The 23,328-nt window shown below is 42.5% G+C and overlaps 1 protein-coding gene across 3 annotated transcripts in view; it reads left to right on the top strand.

The window, feature by feature from the left end:
• Nucleotides 1–23,328, top strand: part of LOC104607427 (ketose-bisphosphate aldolase class-II family protein) — a 145,092-nt gene that overhangs the window by 119,021 nt on the left and 2,743 nt on the right. For all 3 annotated transcript variants that reach the window (XM_088902420.1, XM_088902422.1, XM_088902421.1), the window contains 4 exons: nt 21,162–21,236; nt 22,298–22,363; nt 22,486–22,674; nt 22,757–22,867. In XM_088902420.1, coding sequence (XP_088758546.1) covers nt 21,162–21,236; nt 22,298–22,363; nt 22,486–22,674; nt 22,757–22,867 — 441 coding nt within the window. The remainder of the gene's footprint in view (nt 1–21,161; nt 21,237–22,297; nt 22,364–22,485; nt 22,675–22,756; nt 22,868–23,328) is intronic.

The raw sequence follows: 23,328 nt of genomic DNA, 5'->3' as shown, positions 1-23,328 counted from the left end.
TAGTTTCTAGTAGTTAGCAGCTATTCGGCTGCTAAGTAGAGGTCTGTATAGGACAGACCTAGTTGAGGACTGATTTCAGCAGTCCTAGTGTTGTCTGTAAGGAGGGGAACTCCCTTTACAGTTGCAGTACTCGAAGTTCAAGTGGAGTCTGCATAGCACAGGTCGGTTACCAGCCCAGAACACCTTTGCTGCTGTAACAGAACTGCATCAGAACTGTGACAGTCTCGGCAAGTCTGAAACTGTGTTGCGAGCTGTCAGGACCTGCTGAGGTTACTTCGGCTAATCAGAACCTGCATCAGAACTGGTTCAGAAAGACCTTTACAGAACTGTGGAGACTTCAGTTACAGATCATTTCCAGGTCGGATACTAGCCCTACTCCATCTCTGTGAACTGGTTCAGTTACAGACTTTTCCTTGTTGCTGTACCCGAACTGATTTAGTCCAAGTGAAGCCTATCTGGTGTGCTATCAGCACTGTGAACTCTGTGACTACTTCGGCCAGCCCTAACCAGATACTTTGCAACACTGGAAGGTCTCTGGGAAGAGCTTGACCATCACATGATTTTGGATTGGGGAAATGCCAGGGATAAGGAGAGGCATGACAAGCAGATTGAGGAGGGCAGAGTCTTCAAGTTCCTAGCAGGCTTAGACCCTATATATGAAGGTGTAAAGTCACTGATTCTAGGGAAAGATGAATTACCTGAGCTTCATCATGTTTACTACCTGGTGAGGAATGAAGAAATAAGGAGAAAGGAGATGCAGGTTGACTCCCAGACACAAGCAACAGAACTATCTGGAGAACATTCAGCCTTAGTCTCCACTAAGGGAAGCAGATTTTCAGACAAGAAGTCCCTCAAGTGTACCCATTGTGGTGGTGAGAAACATACAAAGGAGAAATGTTGGGTCTTGTACCCTCATTTGAAGCCAGCTGCTCTGAGAAAGGAAAAAAGGCAACATAAGGGCCACACAGCAAGTGGGAATCTTGCCACCAACAGCAGTAGTGACATCTCACAAAGTACTCAGCCAGTGTCCTCTTCCACCACAAAGCAGGTTGTTGATTTCCTCTGGACCAAGTACCTTGGGCTTTACAGCTAGTGAGGTAGAGGTTCTCAGCCGGGCATTTGCCCATCTGAAGAACAATTCTTTAGCTTCCACCTCTCTTGCCAAATCAGGTACAGCCTTTGCATTTAGTGCAACTAGTTCCATTAATTCTAGCTCTTGGGTGATTGACTCAGGAGCCACTGACCATATGACACATATGTCCTCATTATTCTCCTCATATCATTTATTGTCTGACCAGAATAAGATGAGAGTAGCTGATGGGTCCCTCTCCACCATCTCGGGAAAGGGAGTGGTTGACCTAAGCAAGGATCTCTCTCTTAAATCAGTCTTACATGTTCCTAGTCTTACATCAAATTTGTTGTCTGTTTCAAAGCTTACAAGAAATTTAAACTATAGTATAACTTTTTTTCCCTCTCATTGTGTTTTCCAGGACAGATTGACGAGGAGAACGATTGGGAGTGGTCATGAGTATGAGGGCCTCTACTATTTTGATGCAGATGTCAATTCAGCACTGCAAGCTTCTGTTACTACTAGTCCAGAAAGTGTGGAGTCAAGAGCTAGGCTACACTTGTGGCATGCTAGGCTAGGTCATTTCTCTTTTTCTTCTTTAGCAATGTTGTTTCCCGATTTATGTAAGGGCATTCCGAGTCAAAGTTTAGTTTGTGATGTGTGTCAAGTGTCAAAACAATGCCAGATCAATGTATCCAATTTCTAGTAATGAAATTCAAGCCCCTTTTGATTTGGTCCATTCTGATGTTTGGGGTCCTTCACCCATTGTCTCCATTGATGGCTTCCGTTATTTTATCAGTTTTATTGACCATTATTCTCGGTGCACTTGGATTTATCTGTTAAAAGGACGTGAAGAAGTTCCACGGATAACTATGATGTTTTGCAAGATGGTTGAAACACAATTTGATAAGAAGATTAAACAATTCCGTTCAGATAATGCAGCTGAATATTTTGAAAGATCCCTGAACTCATTCATGGAAGATGAAGGCATGTTACATCAATCATCATGTGCTTACACCCCTCAGCAAAATGGGGTTGCTGAGTGCAAGAACAGGCACCTAATGGAGACAGCTCGAGCTCTACTTTTCCAGCACAATGTGCCCAAGCAATATTGGTTTCAAGCTGTTCTCACTGCATCATACCTGATAAATCGAATGCCATCTAAGGTACTAGGTATGAAGACCTCTTTCTCTGTGTTGTGTCCCACTCTTCCAGAATTTCCTCTTCCCCCATGGGTTTTTGGATGTACATGCTTCATACATGTGAAGGATCCAAAGAAAACCAAGCTGGATCCTAAGGCTACAAAGGGAATTTTTTTGGGTTACTCTCCTACGCAAAAGGGGTATAAGTGTTATGATCCTGTCTCCAAGAAAAAATGTCACCAGAGATGTAGTCTTTTTTGAGTCTCAACCCTATTTCCAATCTTCTCAGAATCCTCTTAAGGGGGAGACTAGTGGGATGGAAGAGGATTCTCATTCTCCCTCTTTTTTTGTTCCTCTTTCATCACCTTCCACTACTCCTAGTTGTACCATTCCGGGTCGACCTAGTGAGACTCCCGCTGTGCCAGTTACATCTCCAGCTTCAACTGATGCTCCTAATGATCCCAGCAGGCAAGAGAAAGAGATACTTACATACAGTAGAAGGAAGAAGGGCCCTCAACCTCATGATTGCAACCAGTTGGACTCAGATCAATCTGTCTCTGCAATCCAAGGTAATTCTGACTCTCTCAATTCAGATTTGGATCTTCCCATTGCTCTCCGTAAGCCTGTTCGTTCTTGCACCACTCGGCATTCCATAGCTGATTATGTCTCTTACTCACATTTATCACCTGCCTATCATTCCTTTGTGTCTGCTCTTTCCTCTGTATGTGTCCCTTCCAGATATTCAGAGGCGGTATCTGATCCAAGATGGAAAGAAGCCATGAATGAAGAGATGAAAGCCCTAATGAAAGCAAGAACGTGGGAATTGGTGGACCTGCCAGAAGAGAAAGGCACTGTTGGGTGCAAGTGGGTATTCACAGTAAAGCACAGGGAAGATGGGTCAATTGAAAGATACAAGGCCAGACTTGTGGCAAAGGGATTTACACAAAAGGAAGGAATTGACTACAAGGAAACCTTTGCCCCGGTAACAAAGCTCAACACAATCAGGGTTCTACTGTCATTAGCTGCAAAATTCTCTTGGGAACTTCATCAGCTGGATGTGAAGAATGCTTTCCTTAATGGTGATCTACATGAAGAGGTATTCATGGAACCCCCACTGGATATAATGTTTGAAAGAAGGTGTGTAAACTAAGGAAAGCTTTGTATGGCTTGAAGCAATCTCCTCGGGCATGGTTTGAGAGACTTTGTACGACCATGAAGAATGTGGGGTACACTCAGAGCAGTGCGGATCATACATTGTTTACAAGGAGACAGGATGAAAAACTTACAGCTCTCATTGTTTATGTGGATGATATGGTGATTACTGGAAATGATGTGAAAGAGATGAAGAGGCTGAAGGAGTTCTTAGCTTCAGAATTTGATATCAAGGACCTGGGAAATCTGAGATATTTTCTTGGGATTGAAGTTGCTAGATCAAGAGAAGGAATCTACATATGTCAACGAAAATATGTGCTAGATCTCCTAGAAGAAACATGCATGATGGGGTGCAGGCCAGCAGACACACCAATAGAACCGAACCATGGATTACAAGAATCAATGGGTGAGGAATACTGTGATAAGGAAAGGTACCAAAAATTGGTAGGAAAACTGATATACCTATCCCTCACTCGGCCAGACATTGCCTATGCAGTGCATGTTGTCAGTCAATTCATGCACTCACCAAAGACTCATATGAGAGCAGTGGAAAGAATTCTAAGATACTTGAAAACTTGCCCAGGGAAAGGAATTCTATTCAGGAAGAACAACAGACTTGGAATTGAAGCCTACACTGATGCTGATTGGGTTGGGTCTGTTGGAGACAGAAAGTCAATCTCAGGTTACTGTACATTCTTGGGAGGAAACCTAGTCACATGGCGTTGTAAGAAGCAGAATGTTGTGGCTAGATCAAGTGCAGAAGCAGAATACCGAGCTATGGCACATGGGGTTGCTGAACTCTTATGGCTCAGAACTCTCCTTAATGAGCTTGGTATCAAGACTGAAGGTCCTCTCAAGTTGTATTGTGATAATAAAGTTGCTATCAACATTGCCAATAATCCAGTACAACATGACAGGACAAAACATATTGAAATTGATCGACACTTTGTAAGAGAGAGAATTGTTTCAGGGGAACTCTGTGTGCCTTATACTCCATCAGAAATGCAGATTGCAGATGTATTAACAAAAGGGCTAGTAACTACAAAGTTCAAGGACATACTTGGCAAGCTAAACATGATTGATATCCACGTTTAGCTTGAGGGGGAGTGTTAGAATGATATGTTAGAAGGCTTGAGTGTGTTCGGCTTATAAGAATTCCTATTAGCCCATTCTTATGTTAAACTTATCTTGTAACTGGGCCTTTGTTAATGGGCCTAATCTTGTTTGTCTTAAAGTCTTCTGGGTGTCCCATCACTAATCAGGGGTATCCCAGTAAATTCTTGTACTTTGTACTTCACTTATATATAAATAAAGGCATGGTCAACTGCAAGTACAGTTCGACATTTCTAGCATCTTTTCTTCTTCTCTTTTCTGCTACTTCGACTACAGTGGTTCAGCTTTCAAATACTACAAGGGTATATCAGCTCTATCAGGAGTACTTTGGTTTGCAACAAGGAAGTAAAACCCTAGAAGAGTACTATGCCAGTATGAAGAACCTCAGAAATGAACTCAATGTCTATCATCCTCTCACTCCAGATGTTAAGGTTCAGTAACAACAGAGGGAACAACTAGATGTCACAAGGTTCTTAGTGGGGTTGAAATCAAAGTATGAACCAATTAGGGCCCAAATATTGGGGGGCTCTACCCTTCCTACACTTGAGGAAGTGTTTGCTCGGCTTCGTAGGATTTCTTTGGGATAGACAGAGAATCCCACACAGTCTGATAGATCAGCTTTTGTGACAGCCAGAGGAGGTGGACGTGGTACGAAAGGGGGAGGACATGCCTCCCGAGGAGGTCGTGGTGGTTCCATATTTGGCCGTGGTGGTGGTCGTGACTCAGAGAGAGGCCTGAAGGGATGGGATATCCATCTCATGGACGCCCGAATCTTGCGGAAGGGATGGGGCGAATTTCAAAAATTTCTCCCATCTTTGCAGGGAATCAAATTCCCTATTTCAGAAAACATATTTTCAAGGATCAATCTTGAATCAAGAACCAAATCAGATCTGAACCAAAAGTAGTAGAAGGGAGGATATACCTGATACAGAGAATCAATATCTCCCAATGGAGGTGTTCACGCCCAGGGAAGGATCCAAAATCTGCTCCCACTGAAGATGGCGTAGTGTAGGATGGAGCAGAATCAGCAACGTTCTTCCAAAAGAACTTGACCCTTCGCAAGAATCAACTGGATGGCTTGTGGGTACAACTCCAAGCAATCTTTTCCCCAAAAGATTGAGATCAAGATCAAATCTTGATTTCTCCCTGTAACTGGAGATCGAACTGAAAGGAATGGCAATGACAGGAAGGAGGCGTCAGAAGAGAATTCGCAGTATGCAGGAAATCTCTCTCTCTCTCTTTCTTTTCCCTAAAGAGAAAATATGTTGTGAATCATATATCTGTTGTATCTAAGGCTGCCGCCCCCTTCTTGTTTTATAATCTTAAAGGGATCAGCTCCTAATCAGATTAGGAGTTGCTAATCCAAATCATATTTGGGTTAGAAGTCCCTTTAAGTGATAAGGGATAATCCTTATCTTATCTGCAGATCAGATCAGCCATCTCCTAATCTAATTAGGAGGTTTCCAGATCTAAATCTCATTTAGATCTTGGACTCTCTAAGTGGATAGGGTCTAGCCCCAATCCTATCAACTGATCCATCTCAGAATTCGCCCCCTTTAATTGACTGATCAAATCAGCCTAGTTCGAAATGGGCTTAAGGCCCATTTATGGTTATGTACTCAAAAAGCCTTCCAAATTGCTGCCCAGTTGGGCTTCCTTGTATGGCATGGGACCCAAACATTGATCTACACATCAGCCACATGGGTTCAGCCCAGCCTTTGTTGCAAGGCCTGGCCGAATACACTGTTAAAGACAGTGCACCCCATGAAAACTCATCAAATGGGCTCTATGGGCCCAACACTTACCCTAAGTGGTCCCTAGGCCAAGCCACCTTGTAACACCCAGGGACTGTGGGCAGATGCAAGATTAGCCCATCAGGTATTATCCTCAATGGTCTTACACTTAACCTCTCAGCCCATAATGATCATACACTGCCCGACAAGAGAGGACCTCTCCCTTGGCTGCAAGGAACAGTGTTGCACTCTCTAACTATATGGATCCCGGGAATTAAAACCTTTTGCAAACATTTTAGAAACCATAATATATACTTTTATATCTCATATAAAATATACTTTGCAAAAACAAATCTCAACGGTTGAGATCGGCTGCCGGCAGTCTTGGTTTCCATTAGAGAGAGTGCATCCCCGATCATTACCTTTGTCCGACAAAGGGGCTGATCTTGTCACTATGATCACCCACTCAGATGAATTCTCGGACTGTCCCAACATACCCAGGTTTTGACCCTCGCTAAGGATCTCACTGATTGGTACATCAAAGACAGCCCAATCCAACATCTAGTGTAGTACCACAATCGAGTCTAGGGGTTAGGTGTAACTTTCCAGTTTTGCCCATCTATCTCCAAGGTCCAGGGCAATACTGGAAATCTGGTCCGGTTCAAAGGTTCTATTAATCCTACACTGTATGTGCCTAGGGTCTCACCCTGGCAGCTGAGACAGGCCACCCCAACCTGAAAGAATGGTAGGATCCATCTAATGGACGCCATAAAGGTTGCGGAATGGGTGGGGCGAATTTCAAAAATTTCCTACCTTCTCCCAACTGGGAATCATATTCCCTGAATTTAGAATACAATATTCAAGGATCTACTTGAACCCTAATCAAACCAGATCTGTACCAAAAGATAAATGGGAGGATTATACCTGATCCGGAGAAGCAGTATCTCCCAAAGTTGGTGTTCACGCCCAAAGAATGCTCCAAGATCTGTCCCTGCTGAAGATGACACAGCTGTGGATGGAACAGAACCAGCAGGGTGCGTCCTACACACTGGATCCTTCACAAGAACCCCCTGGATGTACTAAACACTGAATTCTTTCAGTCTTTCTTGCAAGACTGATGTCAAGAACTGGTTTCTTGACTTTCTTTTCTGCAAAGATCAAATCTTGCAACAATGCAGATGGCGGCGGCAGGAGGAGATTTCCAGAAACGAAAAGGCTGAACTGTTTTCTTTTCTGGAGAGAATGAGATCTAATCTCAATTCGCAGGAACCTTTCTTGCTTACCAGAACCTCTTGGATCGAAATCTGATTTCCCTGTCTTGGTTCATTCGAAAATCTCCTCTCTTTTCTTCTTGATTAAGAAATCTCCTAATTAGGAGTTATCCCAATCCAAATCAGTATTTGGATAGAGGATAATCTTAATCCCTTTCCCAGATAGAGTTAGCTTACTCCTGATCTTATCAGGAGGTTACCAGATTCAAATCTGATTTGAATTTGGTCTCTAAGAGTGGATAAGGCTAAGAGCCCAATCCTTTTTGCTAACTTCTATCTCAAATTCGCCCCATTGATGGGTGATCATATCAGCCCACTTCGAAATGGGCTTTTGGCCCATTAAGTATTCAGTGTTTAATTAGTTTCCAATCTGCTGCCCAGTTGGGCTTCTTTGTATGGCGTGGGACCCAAGCATTGATCTACACACCAGCCACATGGGTTCGGCCCAGCCTTTAATACAAGGCCCAGCCAAATTCACTGAAAATCTCAATGAACCCCTTGAGTCCATCGTATGAACCCTATGGGCCCAACACTTACATTAAGTGGTCCCTGGGCCAAGCCATCTTATAAAAACCCAGGGACTGTGGGCAGGTGCAAGATTAGCCCATCAGGTATTATCCTAAATGGTCTTACACTTAACCCCTTAGCCCTTAATGATCAAGCACTGCCCGACAAGAGAGGACCTCTCCCTCGGCTGCAAGGAACAGTGCCGCACTCTCCTCTCACATGGATCCTGGGAATTAAAACCATTTGCAAACATTTTGAAACCGTACATATATATGTAAATATATTAATTTTGCAAAAACAAAATTCCAACGATTGAAATCAACTGCCGGCAGTTTGGTTTCCATCAGAGAGAGTGCATTCCCGATCATTACCCTTTGTCCGACAAAGTGGCTGATTCTGTCACTATGACCACCCACTCAGATGAATTCTCAAACTGCCCCAACATACCCAGGTTTTGATCCCCACTAAGGATCTCACTGATTGGCATATCAAAGGCAGGCTGATCCAGCACCTAGTGAAGTGTCATAATCGAGTCTAGGGGTCAGGTGCAACTTTCCAGTTTTGCCCATCTATCTCCAAGGTCCAGGGCAAGACTGGAAATCTGGTCCGGTTCAAGGATTCAAGTAATCCCATGCTGTATGTGCCTCGGGTCTTACCCTGATGGCTGAGACAGGCCATCCCAACACTTGGTGGCACACCAGTATCAGCCTTGGCAGGATAAATCTCCCCAGACATATCCAACGGCTGTGAACATTTAAAACTAACATGAGTCTCTACAAATGTCCAGTTTTAGGGTTTTACACAGAATTAAACCAAACAACATGAATCAAACATGCACTTTATTTATTTCCACTAAATAACAAAAGTACATCAAAATGATTGAAGCTAAGGGCATACAAAACTGTCTAACACAACCGACTTGGTGGCACTACAGTGTCAGCCTTGTCAGGATAGGTCTCCCCAGACCGATCCACTAGCTGTGAACATTCTAAAATAACACGAGTCTCATTAAGTGTCCAGTTTAAGGGTATTACACAGAAACAAACCAAGGGAACATGAATCAAATATGCACTTTTATTCATTTACAATAAACTCATAAAGTGCATCATTCTTGATTGAAGCTAAGGGCATACAAAACTGTCTAACAGCTCCCACTTGCACTTAGGTCCAATCAGGTACTAGCCGGAGTCCCATGCTTTCCACGTGTTTCTCAAACACTTTTTTGTGATAGTGGCTTCGTCAATGGGTCTGCTACATTTTCCGTTTACGCTACCTTCTGAATCAGGATGTCCCCTCTACCAACAATCTCCCGCAGTACGTGGTACTTCCTCTCGATGTGCTTCGACTTTGAGTGGGCTCGTGGCTCCTTAGCCTGAGCAATGGCTCCATTGTTGTCACACAACAATGGGATGGGTGATGTGCTGGGTGGAACTACTCCTAACTCATGAACGAACTTCTTCATCCATACGGCTTCTTTGGCAGCCTCACTTGCGGCAATGTATTCGGCCTCGGTTGTGGAGTCTGTTGTGGACCCCTGTTTGCTGCTTTTCCAGCAAATAGCACACGATCCTATCGTGAAAACATATCCAGATGTAGACTTTCTATCATCCGGATCCGACTAGAAATCCGCATCTGTAAACCCTTGGATCTATAGTGAACTACCATCGAATACCAGACAAAACTCTTTTGTCCTTCGAAGGTATTTAAGTATGCATTTCACAGCAGTCCAATGCTCCTGCCCTGGGTTGGCCTGGAATCTGCTTACTACACTCACTGCCTGGGCGATGTCAGGACGAGTGCATAGCATGGCATACATGATGCTCCCTACGGCTGAGGCATAGGGAACGTCTTTCATGCTCTCGATCTCCTCAGAGGTCTTTGGAGACATCTTCTTGGAGAGATTGACTCCATGCCTGAAAGGAACATTTCCTTTCTTGGAGTTTTCCATGCTATATCTCTTGACTATTTTGTCAATATAAGCAGATTGGGATAATCCTATTATCCGCTTCGATCTATCTCTATAGAGTCGAAGACCCAGTATATAGGAGGCTTCTCCAAGGTCTTTCATGGAGAATTGCTGTGATAGCCATACTTTTATTGTAGTTAACATTCCTACATCATTCCCAATGAGCAGAATGTCATCTACATACAGAACCAGAAACGTAACCTTGTCACCACTGGTCTTCCTGTAAACACAGGGTTCATCCGGGTTTTGCTCAAAATCAAACTTTTTGACCGTAGAGTCAAATCGGATGTTCCAACTTCTAGAAGCTTGCTTTAATCCATATATGGATCTATTTAACTTACAGACCATGTGTTCCTGACCTACAGCTACAAAACCTTGCGGTTGCTGCATATAGATATCTTCAGTAAGATCTCCATTCAGGAACGCAGTTTTGACATCCATCTGCCAAATCTCATAGTCATAGTAAGCTGCTACAGCTAGCAGGATCCTAATGGATTTAAGCATAGCCACGGGCGAAAAAGTTTCCTCATAATCGATGCCTTCTTTCTGAGTGTATCCTTTTGCCACCAGACGAGCTTTGTAGGTCTCAACCTTGCCATCGGGGCCCTTCTTTCTCTTGTAGATCCATTTGCAACCAATTGCTTTTACCCCGAAGGGCGGATCTACTAGAGTCCAGACTCCATTGGTCTCCATTGAGTCCATCTCTGCTCTCATGGCCTCCCCCCACTTCTGGGAATCTTTGTCCAACATAGCTTCCGTGTAAGTCACGGGATCCTCCTCACTAGTCAAGGTTTCCACCAGGTAACTATCCTGGTCATAACCATAACGGACCGGTGGCCTGGATACCCGAGTGGATCTTCTAGGTTGGTCACTACCTAGAACTTGTGGGACATCTCCCACTGCTCCTGCGCTCTCCTCATCAAGAACAACTTCCTGACGATGGGTGTCCAGGATATAGTCATTTTCTAAGAATTGTGCATTCCGACTGCAGAACACCTTCTGCTCACTTGGATCATAGAATAGGTAGCCCACTGAGCCTTTTGGGTAGCCCATGAATAGGCAACGGCTGGTCTTTGATTCCAATTTGTCCGGATTCATTCTTTTAACGTGAGCCGGACAACCCCAAATCTTCAAGTGTCGTACACTTGGTTTCTTTCCGGTCCAGAGCTCATAAGGAGTCTTAGGAACCGATTTGGTTGGAACCCGGTTCAGCACGTATAACGCAGTCTCTAATGCGTATTTCCAAAAGGATGTGGGTAACTCTGAATGGGTGAGAAGTGACCGGACCATATCCAATAAGGTCCTATTCCTCATCTCTGAGACACCATTAAGTTGTGGTGTAGCAGGAGGAGCCAACTGTGACACTATCCCATTGTCCTTTAAGTAGTCCCTGAATTCGTCAGAGAGATACTCGCCACCTCGATCTGATCGAAGGGCCTTAATTTCTCTCCCTAACTGTTTCTCGACCTCTTGCCTGAACTCTTTGAACTTTTCAAAAGATTCAGACTTGTGTCTCATTAGGTATACATAACTATATCGTGAAAAGTCATCAGTGAGTGTAATGAAATACACGTGTTGGTTACGGGTCCTAACACTCAGGGGACCACATACATCAGTATGTATAAGGTCAAGCGTGCCTGTACATCTTTCAGGCTTACCGTTAAATGGCCTCTTTGTCATCTTACCCTGAAGGCAAGGCTCACAAGTGGGAAGATCTTCTACAGTTAGAAAATCCAAAGGACCAATCTTTACCAGTCTTGTGATTCGGTCAATACCAATATGGCCAAGTCGGTAATGCCATAGGCACGTGGGATTAACTATATCATGTGCTCTTTTCTTGGGGATTTCGGCCGACGTAGTTTCGGCTATGTTTGTTTCTAGAGAAGGATGTAGAACATAGAGACCGTTCTCCAGTTCCCCATATGCGATGAACTTATTGTTTCTTTTAATAGTAATCGTATTACTGAAAAAGACAGAATATCCATCCGCACATAGTTTTGAGATAGAAATCAAATTTCTTCTTAAATTTTGCACAAAAAAGCAATATTTAAGTATAATATATCCTTCTCTAAATTTTAATTCTACGGTGCCTATTGCCGTAGCTGCAACACTTGCAGAAGTCCCCAAGTAGAGCATCACTTCTCCATCATTTAGCCTTCTGCTTACCTTGAACCCCTACAGTGAGTTACACGCATGAGTTGAAGCCCCGGAGTCAATACACCAGGACGCAGAAGCTACCAATAAGTTGGTTTCTATGACACAAGATTCGAAATTACCTTTCTTGGATTCCAGGTATTGAGGACAGTTCCTCTTCCAATGGCTGGTTTGTTTGCAGAAGTGACATGCATCTGCTGTCCTGTCCTTCTTCTACTTCTTGGGCTTGGTAGTCTTCTTCTGAGGCTTCTTTGCCTTCCTCTTTTTCTTGTCTGTCTTGTTAGCTTCAACAAGCATTACCACAGGCTCATCCTTCTTAAGTAAGTCCTCGGCTCTTTGCAACATATTGCTTAGCTCTTGGACGCTGACATTCAGCTTGTTCATATTGTAGTTCAATATGAACCCATTGAAGGAAGAGGGTAAGGAGTTCAGAATGGCATCTACTTGAGTTCCAAGATCTAGCCCGGATCTAAGGGCTTCCAGCTCGTTAATGTAGCCCATCATCCGAAGACAATGGTCATGAACTTTCTGCCCCTTGGACATCTGAGCGGTCATGAACATTTTCAAGACCTTCTGCCGAGTAGAACGGTTCTGCTCTTCATACATTGTTTTCAGATTGTCCAATATGTCCTTAGCGAGTTCGATCTGATCGAACTGCCTCTGTATTGAGTTGTCCAAAGAAGCAACGACATAGCAGCGGGCTAGGGAGTTTTTATCCTCCCATTCTTGGAATTCTCTCCTACGGGCTTCAGAAGCCCTATCACCCAGACGTTCCGGGGCAGGAGACTTGACTACCTTGTCCAATTTTTCAGATGTTAAAACCAGCATTAGGTTACGGTACTAGTCGGCATAGTTTGGGCCCTTAAGCTTGTTGTCGTCAAGAAGCTTTGCAAATTGTCCGTTTGCCATTTTCTGATAAAACAGCAAATATCAGTCCACAACCTCATTTGATTCATGTTCAAGTCATAGATATGGATTTTTTAATCTATGTTCCATTCCCATTTTTTCATCTCTGAGTTTTCCCTCCTGCTCAGTGACGGAGACAGCGGTTTGTCTCTGGAAATGTGGGAAACCACATAGGGTGCATGGAGCCAACTGTTTCAGCTGCAAAACCCCACCACCTTTCTGTGAAGGATCACATCCACTCATCATATGAGTTTTCCCTTTGGCCTCTGCCAGACAAGGTTCAGAGCCGTTTTCAGGTAAACCTTTCTGTCCAGTGAGTGCTTACCCATCATATTCGTGAACGTCAAGGTACCGTGAGAGAGTTCCCATTTTCTGGTGAAGCCCCTCCCACATCGGTCTATGACGCCCCTATCATCTTATGAAACACTTAGACAAGCCCAACAGCAAATGGATAGCTCATTTTCTGGTGCATTTCCTCATTACTGGAGGACCCATCCTCATGCTAATGATGGAAGGCCTTTAGAGAGTTCATCATATGAATCTCCCTATCACATGCATTCATATTTACTGGAGGGAACAAGAATTACGCCCTAGTTAATTTTAGGTCAAACCAGAGTGGCTCCCACTGACTTTCATAAAGCCAGATTTCGGTGGGCTTAAATCGGCTAGGGTTCCACACGTAACCTCTTGATGAGGTGTGGGGCCCACCACTGAGGGAGGTCATCCAATGACCAAAAGGGACACCATGGCAATGATGTGCATTCAGCCATGGTGTGCGCAAGAGCCACTATCGAATCTGCATGGGCCAAGCACTTATGGCCCATGAACGTAGCACATCACACGCATCCATACACCACATGCAGGGAGGAATTGATCCAATCAATTAATTTAATTATCTGTAATAGCCCATTTGAAGCCCATTTAAATTCATAATATTAACAGTTAACATTATCTAGGTATATGGGCTGAATCAGGGTTACCCAGTTCGGCCCATATAGCTTGTTCCTTTGAAGTGGGCTTTTGGCAGTTTTAATAGTTTAAACTGGGCCTTACAGGTTGGGCCGAATTAACCATTTAATTAAACATCAATCCTTAGGCCCATTTGTGGGAAAATTAGGGCTGACTTTCAGCTTTAAATAAACCCTAGATTCGGTCCAAACAATTTTGAACCAATCTTGGTTCGAATGGGTCTAGGGTTTGATCTTTAATTAAATATTTTAATTCAAGAAAATAATCTGAAATTAAAGAACTGATAAAAGAAAACAAGAATCAGTCAATCCAGGGCTGTCCGTACAATCCATCCTGCAAAATAGAGGTTAGATCACAGAATGCAGTTTCACAAACTGCAAATCGCAGGTAGCGAATGTCCCATCTGCGAAATCTCCTTCCTTGCACCGCCATCTTCGATCAAAATAAATTAAATAGAAATCCTAATTTCTATTATAATTACATCAGATCGAATACCTAATACATTGAGTCTAAAATTAAAAAAAAAAAAAATTATTTACAGACCAAATGTAGTAAATAAATTAAGAAACTGCAAATCTTGCAGGTTCCCTGCGCAAACCAAGAATTCGATCTCCTCTAGTACGAACAGCCCATAAATCAAGAAAATCATAAAGAACTATTCTAAACAATAATCAGATTTATATAAAATTAATTTCAGATTATTTGCCCATTAATTTTGGGAATAAATTTCCCAAAACCCATATCTGTGCAAATCGGGTAGAACACCTTCTGCCCATTTGCGCAGGTTCAGATCTGAATTAAATTGATTCAAGATTTGAACCATGGCTCTGATACCACTGAAGGGATGGGATATCCATCTCATGGACGCCCGAATCTTGCGGAAGGGATGGGGCGAATTTCAAAAATTTCTCCCATCTTTGCAGGGAATCGAATTCCCTATTTCAGAAAACATATTTTCAAGGATCAATCTTGAATCAAGAACCAAATCAGATCTGAACCAAAAGTAGTAGAAGGGAGGATATAACTGATACAGAGAATCAATATCTCCCAATGGAGGTGTTCACGCCCAGGGAAGGATCCAAAATCTGCTCCCACTGAAGATGGCGCAGTGTAGGATGGAGCAGAATCAACAACGTTCTTCCAAAAGAACTTGACCCTTCGCAAGAATCAACTGGATGGCTTGTGGGTACAACTCCAAGCAATCTTTTCCCCAAAAGATTGAGATCAAGATCAAATCTTGATTTCTCCCTGTAACTGGAGATCGAACTGAAAGGAATGGCAATGACAGGAAGGAGGCGTCAGAAGAGAATTCGCAGTATGCAGGAAATCTCTCTTTCTCTCTTTCTTTTTCCTAAAGAGAAAATATGTTGTGAATCATATATCTGTTGTATCTAAGGCTGCCGCCCCCTTCTTGTTTTATAATCTTAAAGGGATCAGCTCCTAATCAGATTAGGAGTTGCTAATCCAAATCATATTTGGGTTAGAAGTCCCTTTAAGTGATAAGGGATAATCCTTATCTTATCTGCAGATCAGATCAGCCATCTCCTAATCTAATTAGGAGGTTTCCAGATCTAAATCCCATTTAGATCTTGGACTCTCTAAGTGGATAGGGTCTAGGCCCAATCCTATCAGCTGATCCATCACAGAATTCGCCCCCTTTAATTGACTGATCAAATCAGCCCAGTTCGAAATGGGCTTAAGGCCCATTTATGGTTATGTACTCAAAAAGCCTTCCAAATTGCTGCCCAGTTGGGCTTCCTTGTATGGCGTGGGACCCAAACATTGATCTACACATCAGCCACATGGGTTCAGCCCAGCCTTTGTTGCAAGGCCTGGCCGAATACACTGTTAAAGACAGTGCACCCCCAGAAAACCCATCAAATGGGCTCTATGGGGCCAACACTTACCCTAAGTGGTCCCTGGGCCAAGCCACCTTGTAACACCCAAGGACTGTGGGCAGATGCAAGATTAGCCCATCAGGTATTATCCTCAATGGTCTTACACTTAATCTCTCAGCCCATAATGATCATACACTGCCCGACAAGAGAGGACCTCTCCCTCGGCTGCAAGGAACAGTGTTGCACTCTCTACCTATATGGATCCCGGGAATTAAAACCTTTTGCAAACATTTTAGAAACCATAATATATACTTTTATATCTCATATAAAATATACTTTGCAAAAACAAATCTCAACGGTTGAGATCGGCTGCCGGCAGTCTTGGTTTCCATTAGAGAGAGTGCATCCCCGATCATTACCTTTGTCCGACAAAGGGGCTGATCCTGTCACTATGATCACCCACTCAGATGAATTCTCGAACTGTCCCAACATACCCAGGTTTTGACCCTCGCTAAGGATCTCACTGATTGGTACATCAAAGATAGCCCAACCCGACATCTAGTGTAGTACCACAATCGAGTCTAGGGGTTAGGTGTAACTTTCCAGTTTTGCCCATCTATCTCCAAGGTCCAGGGCAATACTGGAAATCTGGTCCGGTTCAAAGGTTCTATTAATCCTACACTGTATGTGCCTAGGGTCTCACCCTGGCAGCTGAGACAGGCCACCCCAACCGACTCGGTGGCACTACAGTGTCAGCCTTGTCAGGATAGGTCTCCCCAAACCGATCCACTGGCTGTGAACATTCTAAAATAACACGAGTCTCATTAAGTGTCCAGTTTAAGGGTATTACACAGAAACATACCAAGAGAACATGAATCAAATATGCACTTTTATTCATTTAAAATAAACTCATAAAGTGCATCATTCTTGATTGAAGCTAAGGGCATACAAAACTGTCTAACAAGGCCATGGCAAAGAAAAAGGCAACTCTACAAGGAAGTGTACCCACTGTGGCAGGGAAGGACATTCCGTAAATTTCTGTTATGATCTTCATGGCCGCCCTCCCTCTAAATGGGCCAATCATGCTGTTGCTGGTGGGGTTGATGTCAGTGATAATCAACAGGCAGACCTAACTCCTTCCACATCTACATCTGTTTCCGAAAGGGAGATGGTGAGTGTACCGCGTGATGAGTATGAGCGGTTCCTTCAGTCCACTTCACAGCACACTACTGCTACTCTTGCCCACTTAGGTATAGCTTACCTGTCATCTAAAACCTCTCCTTGGATTATTGACTCTGGAGCCTCTGGTCACATGACCGGGACTCCAGGTGTGTTCTCTTCTCTCTCTGAAACTTCCACATCTCAAACTGTTACCCTTGCCAATGGTTCCTCCTCTCCCATCTGTGGTGTTGGCAATGTTGACATGGCTTCTCTTTCTTTATCATTTGTTCTATATGTCCCTAAGTTTCCATTCAATCTTATGTCTGTTAGTAAATTAACCAAGACTCTTAACTGTTCTGTTACTTTTTTTCCTTCCTCTTGTGTTTTTTAGGATCTCAGGACGGGGAAGAAGATTGGTGGGGGGCATGAAGTTGGTGGATTGTATTATCTTGACGGTGGTGGATCGTCAGTTGCACTTCAAACTTCACTCACTCCTCTACAGTGGCATTGTCGACTGGGACATCCTTCTCTCAAGGCACTCAAGATACTAGTTCCGTCTTTGAGTCATTTGTCAGTGTTACAGTGTAAGTCGTGTCAGTTTGGGAAACATCGTCGTGTTTCCTTCAATCCTAGAGTTGAAAGTCGTATGTTAAGTTCTTTTGCTTTGGTTCATTCAGATGTTTGGGGCCCGATCAAAATAGAGTCTTATAATGGTTACAAGTATTTTGTCACTTTTATTGATGATTGTTCAAGAATGACATGAATTTATTTAATGAAAGAAAAGAGTGAATTATTTTCCATTTTTCAAAAATTCCATGCTGAAATACGTACAAAATTTGGTGTTCCAATCAAAGTTCTTCGTTCAGATAATGGTCGTGAATATTTTCTAACTACCTTTCAACAGTATTTAGAACAGCATGGCATCATTCATCAAACTTCATGTGCATCCACTCCTCAATAAAAAGGGGTGGCTAAACGGAAGAACCGTCATCTCCTTGAAACAGCTCGGTCTATTCTTCATCATATGAGTGTTCCTAAACGGTTTTGGAGTGATGTTGTACATACTGCGTGTTTCCTCATTAATCGGATGCCCTCCTTTATTCTTCATGGTCGGTCTCCCTTCTCTATCTTGTTCCCCACCTTGTCTCCCTTTCCATTAACACCTCGTATCTTTGGCTGTGTGTGCTTTGTTCACAATCTGAGTCCTGGAATAGACAAGTTGGATGCACGCTCCATTAATTGTGTCTTTCTTGGCTACTCTCGGACTCAAAAAGGGTACAAGTGTTACAATCCCATTACTCGGAAGTGCTATGTCTGTCTTGATGTCACCTTTTTTGAGTCCGTTCCCTTCTTCTCAGGAACTGAAGCATCTTCGTCTCCACCTTTATACTTCCTCTTCCTCTTCCGGTCAGTGATCCCATTCCGGGTGTTCCTATTGGAGTTGACTCGTCACCTCATCCAGTGCAGATCCCTACTGAACGACCACCAATTCGGCAAGTGTATACATGTCGAACGACACCGGCCCCTCCTCCAGCTTCTACCTTGTCCATGGATCCTATCGTTGCTCCTGTTGCTGAACCCTCAGGACTTGACCTACCCATTGCCTTATGGAAAGGTAAACATAGTTCTACTCTCCATCCCATTTCCAATTTTGTTTCAGTATCTCGCCTTTCCGCCTCACATCGCCAGTTTGCTTCACTATTGTCATCTATTTCCATACCTAACAATGTCCAAGAGGCTCTTAGTTCACCTGGGTGGAGGCAGGCAATGGAGGAGGAACTCTCTGCTCTTCAGCATACTCACACGTGGGAGCTCACTACTCTTCCTCCTGGTAAGCATGTTGTGGGTTGTAAATGGGTGTATACTGTTAAATACTTGCCAGATGGTAGTGTGGAGCGTCTGAAAGCCAGACTTGTTGCTAAAGGGTATTCACAGTTGTATGGAGTGGACTATATGGAGACCTTCTCTCCAGTGGTTAAGATTAGCTCTGTCCGTGTGTTAATTTCCCTGGCAGTTATGTATGATTGGCCCTTATTTCAACTTGACATAAAAATTGCCTTCCTTCATGGTGACCTTATAGAGGAGGTATATATGGAGCAACCACCTGGGTTTGTTGCTCAGGGGGAGGCTGTAAGGTGTGCAGACTGAAAAAGGAAATTTATGGGTTGAAACAATCACCTCGTGCTTGGTTCTGGAAGTTTAGTGAAGTGAAGAATTTTGGAATGAAACAATGCCAGGTTGATCACTCAGTGTTCAGCTATGACTCAGAAGCTGGAAAGATTTTATTAGTGGTCTATGTGGATGATATTGTCATAACTGGCAGTGACAAATTGGGGATCGACAAACTCAAGGTCTTTCTGCAAAATCATTTTCAAACAAAAGACCTTGGGACATTGAAGTATTTCTTGGGTATAGAAGTTGCTAGATCAAGACAAGGTGTAAACCTGTGCCAAAGAAAATATGTTCTCGATCTATTGGACGAAACAGGACTGTTAGGTGCAAAACCGGCTGAGACTCCTATGGAACCAAATGTCAAGTTGAGCAGTGATACAGGGGAAATATTTGATGATCCTGGAAGGTATAGACGACTAGTGGGGAAGCTGGACTATTTGACTATCACGAGACCAGACATCTCCTTTGCAGTCAGTGTGGTGAGCCAATTTATGCAGAACCCTCGTATATCTCACTGGGATGCAGTTCTTAGAATTGTAAGATATTTGAAGGGAGCTCCGGGCCGTGGGCTATTGTATAAACCAGGAGGAAAACTTGAAGTAGTTGGGTACACGGATGCAGATTGGGCGGGCTCTGTGTCTGATAGAAGATCTACTACAGGTTACTGCTCATTTCTTGGAGGAAATCTTGTGACGTGGAAGAGTAAAAAGCAGACGGTTGTGGCTAGAAGCAGTGCTGAAGCCAAGTACAGAGCCATGGCGCACACTACATGTGAATTAGTGTGGTTGAGGAATCTCCTACAAGAAATCGGGTTCCACATGGATAAACCTATGAAGTTGTACTGTGACAATCAAGCTGCGCTCCATATCTCATCCAACCCTGTTTTTCATGAGAGAACAAAGCACATAGAGATTGATTGCCACTTTGTGAGGGAGAAGGTTCTTACTGGAGAGATAAGCACAGAACATGTAGGCTCAGGTGATCAGTGGGCAGATTTGTTTACAAAAGCCTTAAGCTCAGGGAGAGTGAACTATATATGTAACAAGCTGAGATTATATGACATATATTCTCCAGCTTGAGGGGGAGTGTTAGAGTTAGCCGAATAAGGGTAGATTAGTCAACTCACCTTGGTTAAGTTATGAGCTTATGTGGCAGTCTTATTAGAGGTTCTCTGTCCCATACTTAAGTAGGGGCAGTTTAGTCCTTGTACATTTAATTAGAGCCTAATCACTATTAAGAGGTCGACTGATAGGGTTTAGCTATCAAGTTCGACAGTTCTTTCATCTTCTTCTTCTCTTCTTCTTCTTCTTCTCCTTCTCTTTCTTCTTCTCCTCACTGGTTCGGACTACTGTAGCAACAGTAGAAACATGCAGCATGTGTTCTCAATAGTTAAAGAGGAAGTGCCTTAATTAGTGGTCCAGTTGCCTAAGATTTGATGCAGCACAGTTCATATGCAATGAGCACTTCAACTTTCAAATAAATTATTGTGTTTCAAGCAGTATGATGGACCTTGCAGCAAACCTTAGAGGATAGAATATAAAACAATTCTCTAAAACCCCAAGGATTGTTACGAAAGCAATTCTATTATTTTAGCACCATTTTATTATGCAACATGTTCCAAAAATGCATAAATGGAGTAATGTATTGGACATGATTATAAAAATATAAAATTTACAAGTTTTGGCAGATAAACTCTTTTATTCTGATCTGTTCCAGATCTTTTATTTTGAGAGTATGAGCTTTTTCCTATTGGCATGCATATTTTATTGTGCAAAGGAACTTAATCATCAGTAGAAGTGAAGCTTTTTATACAAATACTGTTGTATGATTCTGAAGGTTGATTGTCTACTAATATTCTGGACTGTTGTGTTGATATTCAAAGTACATTTAGAAGAACCCCTTCTTTCAGCCCCTGAGCATACATTAAATTGTGGATCATCTGTATAATTATTTCATCTTTCCTTGGATCGTAATTGATATGCATATCCTGAATTTTATATCTTTTCAGATTCACCCAAGTGCCTTGAAGCAGGGAGGAATTCCCTTGGTTGCATGTTGTATCTCTGCAGCTGAACAAGCCAATGTAAGTGACATTCTGTTTGCATATTTGTGCCTATGTATATGGTAATGTATGGTTATTAAAAGAGTATTCATATAAAATGCCATCTTACATTCAACCTGTTGGTACTGTTATGACATTAAATGCAATGTCATTAATGTGTTTATATAAATGCAAATTTATGCCCCCAACAGTTTAGTCTGGATAACTAGGTATAACCCTGTGAAATTATGGGAGAATTATGTTTTATCCTGAGAAAAGTTGGGTGAGTTGGTTTTCATTTCCATGTCTTACCTTCATTCTGGTAATGTCAAAAAAATCTCGATATGGTTAAAGTGAAAAGTGAAAAACGAAGATCTTTTAGGTTTTCTGGACAGACCCTTATCTGCTCCAGATGCTAGGTGAAATTTCCAGATGCTGTAACTGATGGGATATGTAACATGCAAACACCATATACCTTAGACATTCATCTCTGTTTGCGTACTACCTAGATAGGTAGATAAATGATGTCTAGCTGACAATGATTACCTTTTCTTCCTATGCAAACCTTGAGTTCTATCATATTTCTCTACTCTGCATTATGTGATAATGTCATGGATATGCTTCAAACTAATCTGTTGAAGAGAAACCTTCGCTGTTTCTAATTGGTACAACCTGTATTCATGGGATGCATTGAATGTCCCATAGGATGTTCACAATGTGTTATTATTTCTAATTAGTTTGATCAGTTCCAATGTGAATGAATGTCCATAGGTTTCACAGTCAGTGTGTCATGCATTCATATTTGTGTTTTGCTTTTTTTTTTTTATTCGTTTTTTTGCTGCCAATAGGTCCTAGTTTGGATGTTAGTGCCATCAACTCCCTGCAGGGGAAGTGCAGGCTTGAACCTCACAACAGGTTAGCATGTTCCATGAGAGCAGTTGCACCCTGGATGAAGCCTGCCTTTCCCATGGGTACTGTTGGGATAGCACAGTTGGTTGAGTCATCTGTCAGCACCCCTTCCCATTAGGACCAAAGAAGTATTGCCTACCAAAGAAATTTTTCTTAATTTGGTGCAATGAGTTTTGTATTTTTATGCATAACAGGTTCCTATAACTGTTCACTTTGATCATGGAAGTTCCAAGTATGAGCTGGTGGAAGCTCTTGAGATGGTATGTATCAAACTGCCTGGGAAACCAGTCAGCAGCATAGTTGTAGGTTTACCTTTGGCAATCATTTGGTATTAACTAACTTCTGAACTTAAATGGTATCATTGATTTAATATTGATGCCAGGGATTTGATTCAGTCATGGTAGATGGTTCACATCTTCCTTTCAAGGAAAATATCTCATTCACAAAGTTCATATCATTTCTGGCACAAGCAAAAAATATGCTAGTAGAAGCTGAACTTGGGAGATTATCTGGAACTGAAGATGACTTGACTGTTGAAGATTATGAAGCAAGGCTGACTGATGTTACTCAGGTGACTATCCATTTCTATTGGAAGGATCATTATCTTTTCAGAATGCTGATGTACCAAGGTTAATATCATGTACTATTTTCAGGCTCAAGAATTCATCACTGAGACGGGCATTGATGCTTTAGCAGTTTGTATTGGAAATGTCCATGGAACATACCCAGCAAGCGGCCCTAGTCTCAGACTTGATTTGCTTAAGGTCAAGTATTTGCAACTGAAGCTATTGTGAGAAATTAGGTCATGAGTACTTCAATCACATAAAAAAATAAAGAAAATGGATTTAGTACATACAGTACTTTTAGGATACAATGTACTCTTCATTATCCATACTTGTGTTATATGCATTTAGTGGTCCTTTAAGCTTTCAGATTTTTCTGCACTAATCATTCTTTTAGTGCTTGTGCTCGTCATCCTGCCTGGAGAAGTCTTTAATTTCAAGAATCATCCCAAATGGATCATCCTAGTTCATATGCTTAACCATGAGAAGAAGCATTGTGACACCCTGAGGATCAAATTCCCCCCTCCCCCCCCCCCCCAAAAAAAATAAATAAATAAATAAATAAAGACCGCTGATAACCATTGACAAATATGAAGAGATATTTGTACTCTTAACTACTGTGTTATTTCTTCAAACTTCTCTAGGAAATAACACCCACTGAT

This window comes from Nelumbo nucifera, chromosome 4 (genome assembly GCF_055504915.1).
Source record: "Nelumbo nucifera cultivar China Antique chromosome 4, China Antique-T2T, whole genome shotgun sequence".
In the NCBI taxonomy this organism is placed as follows: Eukaryota; Viridiplantae; Streptophyta; class Magnoliopsida; order Proteales; family Nelumbonaceae; genus Nelumbo; species Nelumbo nucifera.
Note: the sequence above shows the minus strand (reverse complement) of the source record. Positions and strands in the feature narration are given on the sequence as shown.